The sequence below is a fragment of the Aethalodelphis obliquidens genome, unplaced genomic scaffold (genome assembly GCF_003676395.1).
Source record: "Aethalodelphis obliquidens isolate GAN/ISIS:26980383/991018 unplaced genomic scaffold, ASM367639v1 scaffold30, whole genome shotgun sequence".
NCBI lineage: Eukaryota > Metazoa > Chordata > Mammalia > Artiodactyla > Delphinidae > Aethalodelphis > Aethalodelphis obliquidens.
The window spans coordinates 2,060,884-2,075,621 of NW_020837974.1; the positions used below are offsets into that span (position 1 = coordinate 2,060,884).

The window sequence follows — 14,738 nt, forward strand, 5'->3', positions numbered from 1 at the left end:
TCTATTCCTGCTAGCGATGTATGAGGTCCTAATCTATTCCTGCTAGCAATGTATGAGGTTCTCATTGTCAACAATTATTCTCGTCCATCGTGTTTAGTATAGCCATCTGAATGGCTGGGAAGTGGTATTTCACTGTGGTTTCGATTTGTATTTCCCTACGAACTAATGACATTGAGCATCTTTTCATGTGCACATTGGCCATCTGTGCATGAGAAATGCCTCTTCAGATCCTCTGCCCATTTTTAAATTGGACCTTTGTCTTTAATATGGAATTTTTATGTGTTCTGGATACAAGTCAGATATATGATTTGCACATATTTTCTCCTATTCCGTTGGTTACCTTTTCACTTTCTTAAAGGTATTATTTGTAGCACAAACGTTTTTAATTTTGATGTAGTCCAATTTCTTTTTTCACTTGTGCTTTTGGTGTGTATCTAAGAAACCATTACTTAATTCAAGGTTATAAAAATGTACTTCTATTTATTTTTCTAAGAGTTTTATACTTTTAACTCTCACATTTAGGCCTATGTTGCATTTTGAATGAACTTTTGTGTATGGTGTGAGGTAAGGGTCCAACTGTTTTTTACATGTGGAGACTGAGTTGTTCCAGCACAATCTGTTGAAAAGATTCTTCTTTCCCTATTGAACGGTCTTGGCACCTTTGTCAAAACTCAATTTACCATAAATGTGAGTGTTCATTTCTGGACTCTCAATTCTATTCCATTGACCTATATGTCTATCCTTATGCCAGTACCACACTGTCTTCATTACTGTCAATGTGCAGTAAGTTTTGAAATTAGGAAGTATGAGTCTTCCAACCTTGCTCTTCCCATTTCAGATTGTTTTGGCTATTCCAGTCCCCTTGCAATTCCATATGAATTTTAGGGATCAACTAGTCAATACTTGCAAAAAAGAGTAGTTGGGATTTTGGTAGTGAATCTGTTGCATATGTAGATCAATTTGAACAGTATTACTATCTAGCAATTGTCATGCTCCAAGAATATGGGATGTGTTTCTATTAATTTAGATCTTCTTTAATTTCTTTCAGCAATATGTTGTAGTTTTCAGTGTACACTTCTTTTGCTAAATTTATTCCTAAGTATTTAAATTCTTTTTGATGGCATTGTAAATGTGAACTGTATTCTTAATTTTATTTGTTGAATAAAATTCATTGTTAACATATGGCTATGCAATAAATGACTTCTGTATATTGCTCTTCCATCCAGCAGATTTACTGAAATCATTTACTAGTTCTAACAGTTTGTTAGTGGATTCCTTATGATAGGATGTTTTCTATATGACTTTCCTATGTATAAGATAATGTCATCTGCAATTACACTGTTTTACTTCTGTCTTTTCAATCTGGATGGCTTTTCTTCTCTTTTTTTTTCCCTCTAATTTCCCAGGCTAGAATTTCTAACACAATGTTACACAGAAGAGGCAAGAATGCACATCCTTTTCTTGTTCTTTTTTTTTTTTTGCGGTATGCGGGCCTCTCACTGTTGCGGCCTCTTCCGTTGCGGAGCACAGGCTCCGGACGCACAGGCTCAGCGGCCATGGCTCACGGGCCCAGCCGCTCTGCGGCATGTGGGATCCTCCCGGACGGGGGCACGAAACCGTGTCCCCTGCATCGGCAGGCGGACTCTCAACCACTGCGCCCCCAGGGAAGCCCCAGTAGGTAGGTTTTTGATTACTAATTCTTTACTTGTTGTAGGTTCCTGTTTTTCTTAAGTTTCAGTAATTTGTGTCTTTCTAGGAATTTGTCCATTTCATGTAAGTAACCGAACTTATTAGAAACAACTGTTCATATTATTCCTTTATCTTTATTTTGCCTCTTATTTCTGTAAGGTTGGTAGTAATGTCCCTTCTTTTATTTCTGATTCTCGTAATTTGGATCATCTCTCTTTTTCTCTTGGTCAGTCGAGCTAAGGGTTTGTCAATTTTGTTGAAATTTCAAAGAAACAACTTTTGGTTTCATTCATTTTCTGGATTGCTCTTCTCTCCTCTAACTCGTTTATTTTCGTCCTAATAGTATTACTTCCTTTCTTATCCTTGCTTCAGTTTTCGTTTGCTCTTCTTTTTCTAGTTTCATAAAGTGGAAGGTTAGGTTACCAATTTGAGATCTTTTAAAAGTATTAACACTGATAGCTATAAATTCCCTTCTGAGCGAGCACTGCTTTAGTGACACCACTTAAGTTTCAGTATGTTGCATTTTCATTTCCGTTTGTCTCAAAGTAAATATTCTATTTTCTTGTGTGATTTCCTTGACCTATTGGTTATTTAGAAGTGTGATGTTTAATTTCCCATATTTGTTAACTTCCCAAATTACTCTCTGTTATTGATTTTTAATTTAATTCCATTGTGGTTGGTAAACATACTTTGGATCACTTCAATCCTTTTAAACTTACTGAAGTTTGTTGTATGGACCAGCATATGAAGAACATTCCAGGTGGGGGCTTGAGAAGAGTACGTATTCTGCTGTTAGGTGGCACGTACTATAGACAAGTCCAAGTTCAAGTCTCCTATTTCCTTGTTGATCTTCTGTCTATTGTTCTATACATTATTGAAAGTAGAGTATTAAAAATCTCCATCCAGCTATTATTGTTGAATTTTACATTTCTCCCTTCAATTCTGTCAGGTTTTTTTTTTTTTTTTTTTTTTTTTTTTTTTGCAGTATGCGGGCCTCTCACTGTTGTGGCCTCTCCGGTTGCGGAGCATAGGTTCCGGACGTGCAGCCCAGCGGCCACGGCTCACGGGCCCAGCCACTCCGCGGCATGTGGGATCCTCCTGGACCGGAGCACGAACCCGTGTCCCCTGCGTCGGCAGGCGGACTCTCATCCACTGCGCCACCAGGGAAGCCCCAGTTCTGTCAGTTTTTGCTTCATGTATTTTGAGGCTCTGTTGTTTGGGTTAGGTTATATTTATAACTGTTATAACTTCCTGGTGGTTGACACTTTTATCATTATGAAATCTCTTCTTTATTTCTAGTAACGCTTTTGTTTTAACGTCTATTTTGTCTGATATAAGCCACTCTAGCTCTTTTATGATTCTTTTTAGCATAGTCTATATTTCTATCCTTTTACTTTCAACCTCCTTGTACCTTTGGATGCAAGGTTTTTGTCCTGTCGATAGTACACACGTGATCTCGTTGTTTCAATCTAATCTGGCAGTCCGTTAATTTTTATTGGTTTATTCATTTTTAACTGTTGGATGTATTATTCCATTGCAAGAATATACCATAATTTATTTCTTCATTTCCCTATAATGGAGATTTAATTTCCCCCCCGTTTTTTACTTGAAAATTTAGCACTATTTATAATAGGAAAAAAATGTAGACAATCCAAATTCTTCAGCAGATACTCCATGACCCTCTTGCATACAGAATAACATTTTGAAAGTATGTGGTGACATAAAAAGATCCCAAGACATCGTTTATTTAAAAAACTAAAGGGAGGGAGGGAGACGCAAGAGGGAAGAGATGTGGGGACATGTGTATACGTATAGCTGATTCACTCTGTTATACAGCAGAAACGAACACACCATTGAAAACCAATTATACTCCAATAAAGATGTTAAAAAAATGAAAGTAAATACGTACACACGTACATGTGGTATAATTAAAAAATATATTTGGTCTTTGCCCCTGGTTCCCAGCACAGAGTGACAAGAGTGTGAATGCTTTTTGTATGGTAACAAGATAACTCTTGGGTAAGGGGCCCCTAGTAGCTTTAGGATGGGAGCTGAATGCCAGAAGAACCAGGCAAGTGATTAGAAGGTTGTAACTTTCAGCCCCACATTCCTGCCTCAGGGGAGGTGAGAGAGGCTAGAGATTGAACTCAGTCACCAACAGAGAATGATTTAATCCATCACACACGTAACAGCACCTTGATGAAAATCCCTCAGTGATGGGGGGCAAAGAGCTTCCAAGTTTCTGAATTCAAGCACATGCTGGGCGAGCGGCTCATCTCAGCTCCATGGGAACAGAGGCTCCTGTGCTCGGGACCCTTCCGGACCTCCTCATGTGTGTTTTCATTTGTATCCTTTAAAATCAACTGTTATAATAAGTATAGTGTTTTCCTGAGTTCTGTGAGCCATTCCAGCAAATTACTGCACCTGGCGAGGAGGCTGTGGGAGACGCTGATTTAGAGCTGCTCAGGTAGAGGGCAGGTGGCCCTGGGTTTGGGGCCACCATCCTAGGCGGGGGCAGGCTTGTGGGATTGAGCCCTTAGCCTGTGGCTTCTTTGCTGCCTCTGGAAAGTTAGTGTCAGAATTGAACTGGATTGCTGGACACCCAGTTGGTGTCAGAGAATTGGTGGATGTGTGAAACAATGACATGTATTTGGTGTCAAGAAAACACTGTACATTTGGTGTCAGAAAAAATATCACAACACAGTATAAACTCATTCATGTAATGCAATACCTATAATTATATAGGTAGGGGTGTGTATGTGTAGGGGTGTGTGTGTGTGTGTGTGTGTGTGTGTGTGTGAAAGAGAAGGGGAGAGAGAAATAGGGAGAGGGGAGGGGAGGGGAAGAAGGAGGGAGGGGAAAAGTTTGAGAGGATCTGATTATACTGATTCTATCTAAGAAGAGGGAGGAATTCGGAGGTTACTGGCCAGGAGGACTTGGACGTTACCTATACTGTTTTAGCGTTTACAACACACACACCTATCAGTGTATTATGTGTATAGTTTGAAAAAGGAGAAAAAGAAAAATGAACAAAGACGACAGCCAAGTCTAGGGAAACAGATACGCCGATATGTAACATCTGCCTTCCTGCCCACGCCCTCAGATGGCCACAGCCCTGACATCCTGTTTGTACCAGACAAACCCTCCAGCCACAGCCGACCGACCTGCTCCAAGAGGACCAGCCCTGAGGCTGGGTGCACTAGGCCAATCCCTTGACCTGGGAATTTCCTATGGGCCAAAGAGACAGTGGCGCGGGTGATGTGCTGTGGGGAGTTAGCTAGAAGGTGGCATCAGGGTGGCCACAGTGGAGGCTAGAACTTGGCCACGGTAAAGCAGAGCCCCAGGCAGGTCGAGGCTATGGAGGCGGAGGCAGCTGGTCTGCCAGGTGGAGCTGCAGCGAGAGACCCCGAGGGCCCCTGAGAAGTGGCCAGAGTCCTCTCTCTGCGTGTATAGCTCTACTTCCCAGCCCTGTAAGCCTCGGCCACATGTGCTGTCTGGTCCTTGCTACAGACCTTCAAGAATCTCCCCATTAATTTCAGCTGGAGACTCGTGCATGAATATTCAACAGAGGCATCGTGTATCCGAAAAACCTGGACACCCCACAGACGTCCCGACACAAGTAGAGGGGGTCAATAATGTGCGTATTCAACGACGGCATACCCTACAGCAGGGCAGGGGAAAAGAACTCCGGCTTATGCGTCAACACGGACGGACCTCGGGGAGGTGACGCTGAGTGTAAAGGCAAGTCGCGAAAGATTAAGTGCGATAGGGGAGCGCCCAAGGAATTTCCCAAACGTACGCAACTCAGCTATATGGTTGAGGACATACTGCAAAACTATACCGAAGAGCAGGGGTCTGATAAACGTCAGAAGGGTGAGGGCAGCAGGACGGCTGTGACGTGGTGGGACACATAGGTGACACGGCTGATCCTGGGAAATACTGCTTCAGCTGGGACACGCGTCTCCATTTTACTGTTCTTTGTTTCACTGATACACGTACACATTTTTATGTGTGCGTGTGTGTGTGTATAAAAACGTATGAAATATTTCATGGACAGAAACTTTGGATAGTGTAGCTAGGCTCAAAAGAAAAAAACCCCACCTTGACCACAATTGCAAAGGTATTTCTCTTCTCAAACGCTTCCCTGTAACTCAGCCTGACTCGGCCCCATCACCTGGAGGAACCTGGATGAAGCATCTGCTCGGAAACACACTCTTAGACACCGAGGCCCTGAGCTTTAACAGCCTATCGGGCTGGACGGTCCTCCCTCCCCTCAACTGTGGCCAGAGTTGATGGCAACTCGGACAGTACCCTCAGCAGGGTCTGGCTTGGTCTTGAGTCAAACCCTAGACCACATCTGTCTTTCTACACACAGCCAGAAAAAGCAGGTTCAAGCCTCCTGGGCCACATTCTGCAGGAAGGGCTATTTTGCTCAAGTTCTTACAGGCTCGAGGAGACTACCTGCCGGTGGACAAACTCCACGGCAGCTGCTGGTCTCACGTCCCTCCGCCATTCGTTGGAAACATGGACCGTGTGGCCCCAGCTGCTGCTATGATACAATTCAGCATCTCTGTCTTGACCTCCGAGCTGAGGGTGGCCCCCCACCAGCCCCCACGGTCGCACCTCGCCTGACGGTCTCTGATTCTCCACCAGGTGCCCGCTCGCTCAGAACCTGCTTCCTGCACCTCCCTCGGCCTGGAACCCTCCCCTCCCTGCTCCCCTGGCAGGTCTCAGGTAACCTCGCTTTCTATTTATTTTACATAAAGGAGACACGTGAAGTACCTGGCATAGAGTCGGCGCCCAATGGACAGGAGGTGACTTTTACTCCTTTTACTCCTTCTGGCTGGGGCTGGTCCTTCCCTGAGCCAGTTTCCTTCCGGATGTGGAGGTCTGATGGGCAGGATCTGTAAGAGGAAAGATAATATGACTTGAAACAAGGCCACAGGTTGGAGACAGAACCATTCAAGCAGCAAAGGGGCCCGCTGCTTTGGAAGCAAAGGCCACACAATCCCAGGGCCTGCATCTCTTCAGGTGACAGGGACGCGGTGGACTGTGGCCTGGAGCTGCTGGGGGAGAAGGGCTTTTGTTCCCACCGATGGACAGCCGGGAAAGGCCACTGGCCCCAGGTCCCAAGACTCTGGGAGTGGAGAGAAGGCCACCTGTGGGGCTGCTCATGGCCGGGTGGAAGCTCGTGAGAAGTCTTTGACAGAAGCATTTGCAGAGTGTAGAGGTTCTAATCAGCTAGTAATTCATCAGGTCAGAAGCAGCAAACCAAACTCCTGAGTCCAGAAACGTTCCCTTCACTGTGAGTGACGTCTCAGCTCTGCTCGCCGTGGTTTTGGGCAGGAACACGCTGTCACTTCCCCAGGGCGGCATTCCTTACGGTGACTGGCAAAGCCGTCATGCCCAGCCAGTCCCTCCAGGAGCCCAGCTGGGGCTGTGGGTTTTGAGGGAAAGGGCTGGCTCTCCTTCTGGAGAAAGGGTGGTAGAGGAGGGGGCGGTGGGGGGGGGGCGGTGGGGGGGAAGCGCAGACCCTGAGAAGGTCAGGAGGAGCTGACGCCGGTCTTCTTCTTTTTTTTTAACTTTTTTTAGTGGTTTGAGAGATGGTAATTTTATTTATTTATTTATTATTTTTGGCTGTGTTGGGTCTTCGTTGCTGTGCGGGGCTTCCTCTAGTTGCGGCGAGCGGGGGCTACTCTTCGTTGCAGTGCGCGGGCTTCTAATCGTGGTGGCTTCTCTTGTTGCGGAGCACAGGTTCTAGGCGCGCGGGCTTCAGTAGTCGTGGCTCGGGGGCTCAGTAGTTGCAGCTCACGGGCTCTAGAGCACAGGCTCGGTAGTTGTGGCGCACGGGCTTAGTTGCTCCGTGGCATGTGGGATCTTCCCGGACCAGGGCTTGAACCCATGTGCCCTGCATTGGCAGGCGGATTCTTAACCACTGTGCCACCAGGGAAGCCCCGACACCTGTCTTGACAGCTGCCAGGGTACCCTTGGCAGACGGCTGCTCCAAACCCACAGCTCCACTCGGGGGTGACAGGGACCCTGGGATGCCATCGTTTAATCAGAAACTGGTTGGGTTTTGGCTTTGAGGCTTAATCATAGATGACACAAGATCTCCCAGGGCTGACGGCAGCTCTTCTCGTTGGGTGTCAGCTTGGATCGGAGTCAGCTGCTGTCTCAGCCCCTCAGCCCCGGGGAGGTGGCGGCGACATGCTTCTATGGAGGGCACTGTCTCCTTGGTCTCCTCGGCTGGAGGGCCCCGGGCGAGGGCTGGGGGAGCAGGAGATCTACGGGCAGGGCCGTCCTCAGCCCAACAAACCAAGGCCCAGGGAGGCCCAGGGAAATGATACTTCTCTGTATTTGCATTAAACAAAGAAGTTTGCTTTTTTCCTCTTTTGTAATCAGAAGAAAAACCTTTAAGAAAATTCATAGTAGGAGAGGTTTTAATTGCAGGAAAGGGAAAGCAGGTTTGTACTATCCGATGATGTGTCAATGTAGTTTGGGGAAACTGAGGCACAAGACACCCAGTAATGAGGCTGAACTTTCCATTTCTGCCCTTTGAATTTTGAGTTCACCCTCGAAGACTTGGTCCTGAGGTCGGGGAAAATGTATCGGCTACATCTCCTGAGCGATTAACTCATAGGTATGACATTTAACTGCTGGAAACATCATCCCTGTGTTTATAGACGACTTAGTCTGCCAGGCACTCGGCTAAGCCTAACTGCTCAAGAACTCTTTGAGACAGGTGGCTTTATCACCACCACCACCACCATCATCACCGTTATCACCGTCATCACCACAGTATAGCCAAGAAAGTCAAACCTGGGAGAGGTTCCAAGTCATATGATTAGCATGGAAGGCTGGATGTGGACTTAATCACTACCATACAGCCCCTAGAATTGCCTTTTTTAAAAAAGTTTACCTTTTAAATGACTCAAACCAGAACGTGTATGTACAAAATCTCCCTGAAATATCACTTTAACACACAAACTCAAGACAGAACTAAAACCAAGTTCTAAGACGCCAGACATTGGCTCAGGGTTCAGAAGAATAACTCCTGCTTCTCAAAAGAGGAGTCAATTGCTTGGGGAGTTATGAGCTCCCCGTCATTGGTGTTATTCAAGCACAGTCAGCCAGTGATTATTCACGCTCCAGGGAAGCCCATCGTGCAAGCAGAACTTGCAGGCACAGTTTTTGTTCCCTCCCACATGAGGATAAACAGAGAGGCAAGGGGCACTTAAGGTTTAAGCAAAGTCCCCACGTGAAAGGAAGAGATCGAAATAGACAAACTGATACAGGAAAACGGCGTTAAGAGAAAACGGAAAAAACACAATCCAACAATTAAAATCCATTAAGAGATTAGATAAGATACTGCAGTCATAAAACAATAGTAGGGTGCTTTGACAAGGGAGCAAAGGACAAGAAAGAGTTCTTCATGATTAAAATAAAGTAGCCGAAGTTTATAATCGATAGAAAGTTTGGAAGATAAAGTCGAGGAAATCACCCCGAAAGTTAACAAAAAGTTAAGAGAAGGAAAATAAGAAAGGAGGAAAATGAAGTCAATTTAGAAGGTCTAATATCCAATAAATAGAAATCATGCAGAAATTATGCTTCCTTTCCTGTATATCTTATGGGGATACAATATCAATTATAGGATGAAATTATCAGAGAAAATAGTATTAGAGGATTCTCCAAATGTAAAAACATGAGTATTCAGTTTTATTTATTTTTTATTTATTATTATTTAAAAAAATATTTATTTAGTTGCACCAGGTCTTAGTTGCAGCAGGCGGGCTCCTTAGTTGCAGCACGTGGGCTCCTTAGTTGTGGCATGTGAACTCTTAGTTGTGGCATGCATGTGGGATCTAGTTCCCTGACCAGGGATCGAAACCGGGCCCCCTGCATTGGGAGTGCAGAGTCTTATCCACTGCACCACCAGGAAAAGTCCTGAGTCTTCAGTTTTAAAGGGTCCTTTAAGTGCTCAGTACACTCAGTGGAAATAACCTTCTCAGAATATCATTCTGAAATTTCGGGGCACCAGGGAATAAGAGAAGACCCTAAAATCCTCCTGGGAGAAAGCATTAGGTCATGTGCAAAGGACTAGAAGTTAGTTTGGCATCAGATCTTTTGACAGTAATGCTGGAAGCTGGGTGATGCCTTCACATTTCCAATGGAATATACTTCTAAACCTAGGATCCTATACCTACCCAAACTATTACGTGTGAAAAGAGAATGATGCTATTTTCAGAAAGGTGAGGACTCTAAACATTTATAGCCCATGCACCCTTTCTTAGGAAGCTACTGCAGGCTATGCTCCAGTAAAACGAGGGAATAAAACGATAAAGAAGAAGAAGGTATGAAGGCCAGGAAACAGAGCAGCAAGGGAAGTTGCAGGATGAGAGGGATGCAGTAAAAAGCAGCTGGCCAAGATCCTGGCAGGATCATGGAGGGCCCACTAGATGCAGACTGCCAAGGGGAAAATAATGAACCATGATCTGATATATTTCGTAATTTAGGAAATATCATTATTAGGCAAATGACAGGTCTGAGAGTCAGAAAGAAAAAATTGAGGATAGGTACATTAAAAAAACCTCAGCAAGTGAAAAAAAAAAGAGAGGCGATATTAACTTTGGAAAAAACAAAAAGATAGGAAAGGAAACATAATCTCAGCATACAACTTGCTTCAACACGAACAATATTTACCTGGTCACGATAATGTAACACGTAAAACTGATCTAAATGTACCGAGATGATGGCGGGGGTGGGGGGAGGCGAAGTGCATGGAGTGGGGAACTAGGAAAAGGGAGCTAAATTATCATCCACCTAAAGGCGTGTCAATAAATAATGTCTTAAAACCAACATATCGATAAATAGCAACATAAGCATGTTATTTAGAAATAAGGAGGTAGATAACAGAAGAAAACGACATGGAGAAAAAGAGAAGTAGCTGCCTCTGGGGATCAGGGCTGGGGATGGACGTTTTTCATGACAAGCCTACTTTACTTTTTATCTCTGCATGACATATGTATTATCATGGTAAAAAAAAATTATCTATGTCAATAGTTGGAACCATTTAAGGCATTTCAGTATAAAGAATCAATCAGTTACCTCCATTCTCTGAACACGTACTCTATTCTACTTTTTGTCAAACTTGTCGGACAGCTCACCCCTTCCCAAACCAGAAGCGCTGACTGTGTGCTGGGCACGTCGCAGATGCCGCCTCGCTTAACACTCACAGGAGCCTGATAAGGTCAGTGTTAGGATTTCCACTTTATGACGAGGAGGTCAGATCAGAGCGTTAAATAACAGGGTGAGATCCCACAGCCACTAAGTGGCAGAGCAGAGATTCCAACTCAACCCTCACCAACTCAGCATCACCTGGTCTAAAACTCACCATCATCACAGCTAACACTGATGAGGCACAGCATCTAACCTAACTAATCAGATTCCTTGCTTCCTGGGCTCCATAGCTTTCTCTTTTTTTGCTTTATTCCCTCATTTTGCAGGAGCATATCCTCTAATAGCTGTCTAGGAAAAGGGACATGGTAGTTGCTACAAGCAGACACTGGGCTAAATGCTCCATGTGGATTATCTCGTTTACCACAACAACCCTATGAGGTAGATACCACTACAATCCCCAACGTATGGAAGAGGAAATGGGTTCAGAGGGGCTCAGCTACCTGTCACATGTCTGCTTCATCTTTCCATCCCCCCCTCACTTCCGCCTTCCCGGTAAAATTCAGCACGGGGCCTGACTCTTGGGAGGTGCTCATTATATATTTGTTGGGTGAATAAATAAAAAGTCAGAACCTGAATGAAATAAACAAGGAGGCTGCAATGACTTCAGATCCAGGGAGTGCCAAGCCCTTTGGAAATGAGCTGTCTCCGTGGGACAGACATCTCTCCTCTCCGCGGGCTGCCCCAGCACAAAAGCTCCGGAATGAGAAGGGGGTCAACCATCAGTTAGATAAATGCGTCTCTGGTTCATTGATCTGCCTGGATGATTGGAGCGAGAGGCTTGAGATGGAGGGTTTAATTATTCCAGTGAAACCTCCGCTTAATTGAAAGGACTTCTGGCATAAAAACGGGTGAAAGATTATTAATAGAGAAGGATGTGGAGACACCGGTAAACACCAGCAATGTTTACTGTGTTTACAGCTCTGAAACGAAAGCTTAGTGGGAAAGAACCAGATGCAGCCCTTCCTGTGTGTCTCCTGCCTTACAACCTGTTTCATTCCTACAAAAAGGGCACTTAGAGAAGCAGCTAGAAAATTCCTCCTGCAAAATTCTTCTCTGGCATCCCAGTTAACTTTTTAACCTCTGTCTATCTCAGCTCATTCAACTGAAATATTGAGATGATAATATTTTCCATGAATTAACATGTGTATAGCAATCAGGAGAGCTTCGCTGATACATATTTTGAAAGCAGCAATTATCACTTTAAATTCACAGTGTAGTGGCAGACACTGCCAGCTGCCGACCCAATATCCTTTCTCTCTTACTTATCAACAGAGCCCCAATTCTGTTTGGAGCATTACTATATCCACCTTAAAAAAAAACAACAACAACTGTATTTCTAGCCTCCCTTGCAGCTAGAATTGTGGGTGTGTGACACAATTCTGGCCAGTGAGACGTAAGTGGAAGTTTCTGGGTGAGACATCTAGGAAGGGTCTGTAGAGGAGGAGGAATCGGGTGAGAAGCACCTTTAGTTTGTCCCTGTCTTCCTACGTGGAATGTGGATGCAATGCCTGGAAGAAGAGCAGCACTCTTGTGAGCATGAAGACAAAGTCCGCACTCTAAGAACGGCTGCATAGGATGCTTCACGGACTTTGGGTCCAAGCTAGCCTTTGAGTTCTTGGTTCATGAGAAGAATAAAAACCCTAGTGTGTATAAAACTGTGATTCTGTTTCTATAACTTGCAGCCAAAAATCATCCCAGCAGATACACATTACAAACAAGATCTAAGCCTTCTGAGAAAATCACACTGGTCCCAGCCACACATTCTTAAGCCCTGCAATCTGAGAAACTTCCTTATCTATTTGTTCCTGTTCGTTTTTTTCTAGATACAAAACCAGAGTAAGCAATCAATAAGGACTAAGTACTGCCCATGTACAGAGGCCTGCAGGGGACAGAAACAAACAGCATGACCCCGAGGGAGATGGGGCGCTGCCCAGGAAGTGCTAACTAACACCACGCCGTTGTCCAACGCATATGCCGGATGATTTATCCCACCCGCTGGGTCCGGCCTCAAATCCGGAGCCGTGCCCCTCACTTTTCAGCCAATCTCTGGTCACGTCTCCGGCCTCCATCCCATCCACTGGAATCCATCTCTTCTCTTTACTTCTCTTTATTCCACACGCAACCCTCCCCCCAACTCGAGTTACAGCCAAACTTCTCAGCTGTCATCCGAGGCATGTCCTGTCCCTCAGCCTAGGGCACTGCCCACCACCCCCGGGGCATCTCCTTGGGCACCAAGCCACCCAACACTCCTCAAGGTGCTCCCCCCATCCACTTCCAGGTGACCCGGGCAAAGGGCCAATGGCTTCTGTGGCATGAAAATGTCTCAACTTGATAGCTTTTGGGAAAAGAGGAAGCATCTATGGGTAGTCAGGATTTGGGGGTGGTTGGGGGACATGGCAAACACCGGCCCTCCCCCTCCCCAGGCCCTGCCGCATATCCGGACATCTCCTGTAGTGGCTTTTGACTTGCACCCATCAGGGCAGAGGTTTGGAAGGGCGTACACCTATTGCATGACCCAAGGTTATTGCTCTGCCGTCTACCCCCTCCAGCTCTCATTTTCCTACCACTACTGCAGAGAAGCTTTTGTGAAAAGCAGAATTAGGAATGACAGACTTAAGTTGTTCTGAAATGTGTATCAGTTCATCACATTGGCTCTTTAAAGCATTCGCTCCATCTAGATTCCAGAGCTGCGCGCACAGCAGACTGACAGCTCCGACGGTCTCCGTGAGCCGTGGCTGGACACCCCTTGGCCAAACCCAAGGCCCAGCGTGAGGTCACCCGCTCTCACTCCTGAAGGGCAGCTTTGCTCCGGGCCAGCCCCGATGGGAATGAAACACTGTTTTCTCCGGCAGGTGCCTTCCAGGCCTGGTCAGCAAGCCCGCCTTGGCCACGGGGGCTGTCAAGTCACCGAGACCACCAGTTGGTTCCAATTCTGGATCCCTCCGTGCTTTCAAAGAGAGACCGTCGGCTTCATCTAAGCTGAATGCTAGCACAGGAGAGGTGGGTGGAAACCATGAGTTGCCTTCTGGGTTGGGGTCTGGGTGAGGCAGTTTGGAAGGGACAAAACTGGACATGGGTCAGGCACAGCCCTAAGCGTGAGCGCTGACAAGCAAAGTCCTGCTCCTGGGAGGCTGGGGGCTGGCAGTGAGTGTGGGCTGAGCCCAGCGGCCCCGAGAATCTGCTAAGTGAAAAGGCTGGGTCCTTGCATTTCGTAGGAAAGGTCGCCAGCGTCATCAAATAAGAAGCCCACTCTTAGAGCAGCCAAGAATGAGAGCTGGAAGTTTCTGTGGAGGCCACGTGCAGACTTAAACCTCCCCCTTCATCTTCTGCTTGTCTCGCCTGGCTGCACAGGAATCCCACGGGAGCCTGGGACAAGGTTAAAAAAGGAAACCAGGCGGGGGCCCAAGGCCTTTGGACGTCTATGGGGGCATGTCTGCAGAGTCTGGTAACGAGGACACGTCAGAGTAAACTTGAAGCAGGAGAGTGGGAGCCTCACTCATTCAGCCATCCATCCACCCATCCATCCACACACCCATCCATCCACACATCCACCCATCCACCCATCCATCCATCCATCCATCCATCCACTCATCCATCCACTCATCCATCCACCCACCCATCCATCCATCCATCCATCCATCCATCCATCCACACACCCATCCATCCATCCATCCACTCACCCACCCATCCATCCACCCACCCATCCATCCATCCACCCACCCACCCATCCATCCATCCATCCACCCATCCATCCACCCACCCACCCACCCACCCACCCTTCCATCCACCCACCCATCCATCCATCCATCCAC

General features: G+C 46.2%; 1 protein-coding gene across 7 annotated transcripts in view; it reads right to left on the bottom strand.

Annotated features, from left to right (window-relative positions):
* CARD11 (caspase recruitment domain family member 11) overlaps positions 1-14,738 on the bottom strand; it is a 107,615-nt gene that overhangs the window by 32,665 nt on the left and 60,212 nt on the right. For all 7 annotated transcript variants that reach the window (XR_003436936.1, XR_003436937.1, XM_027125640.1 and 4 more), the window contains exon 2: positions 6,472-6,593. Coding sequence is in view for 5 of the 7 variants with exons in the window: in XM_027125640.1 (XP_026981441.1) it covers positions 6,472-6,478 (7 nt within the window). In the remaining 2 variants the exon portion in view is untranslated. The remainder of the gene's footprint in view (positions 1-6,471; positions 6,594-14,738) is intronic.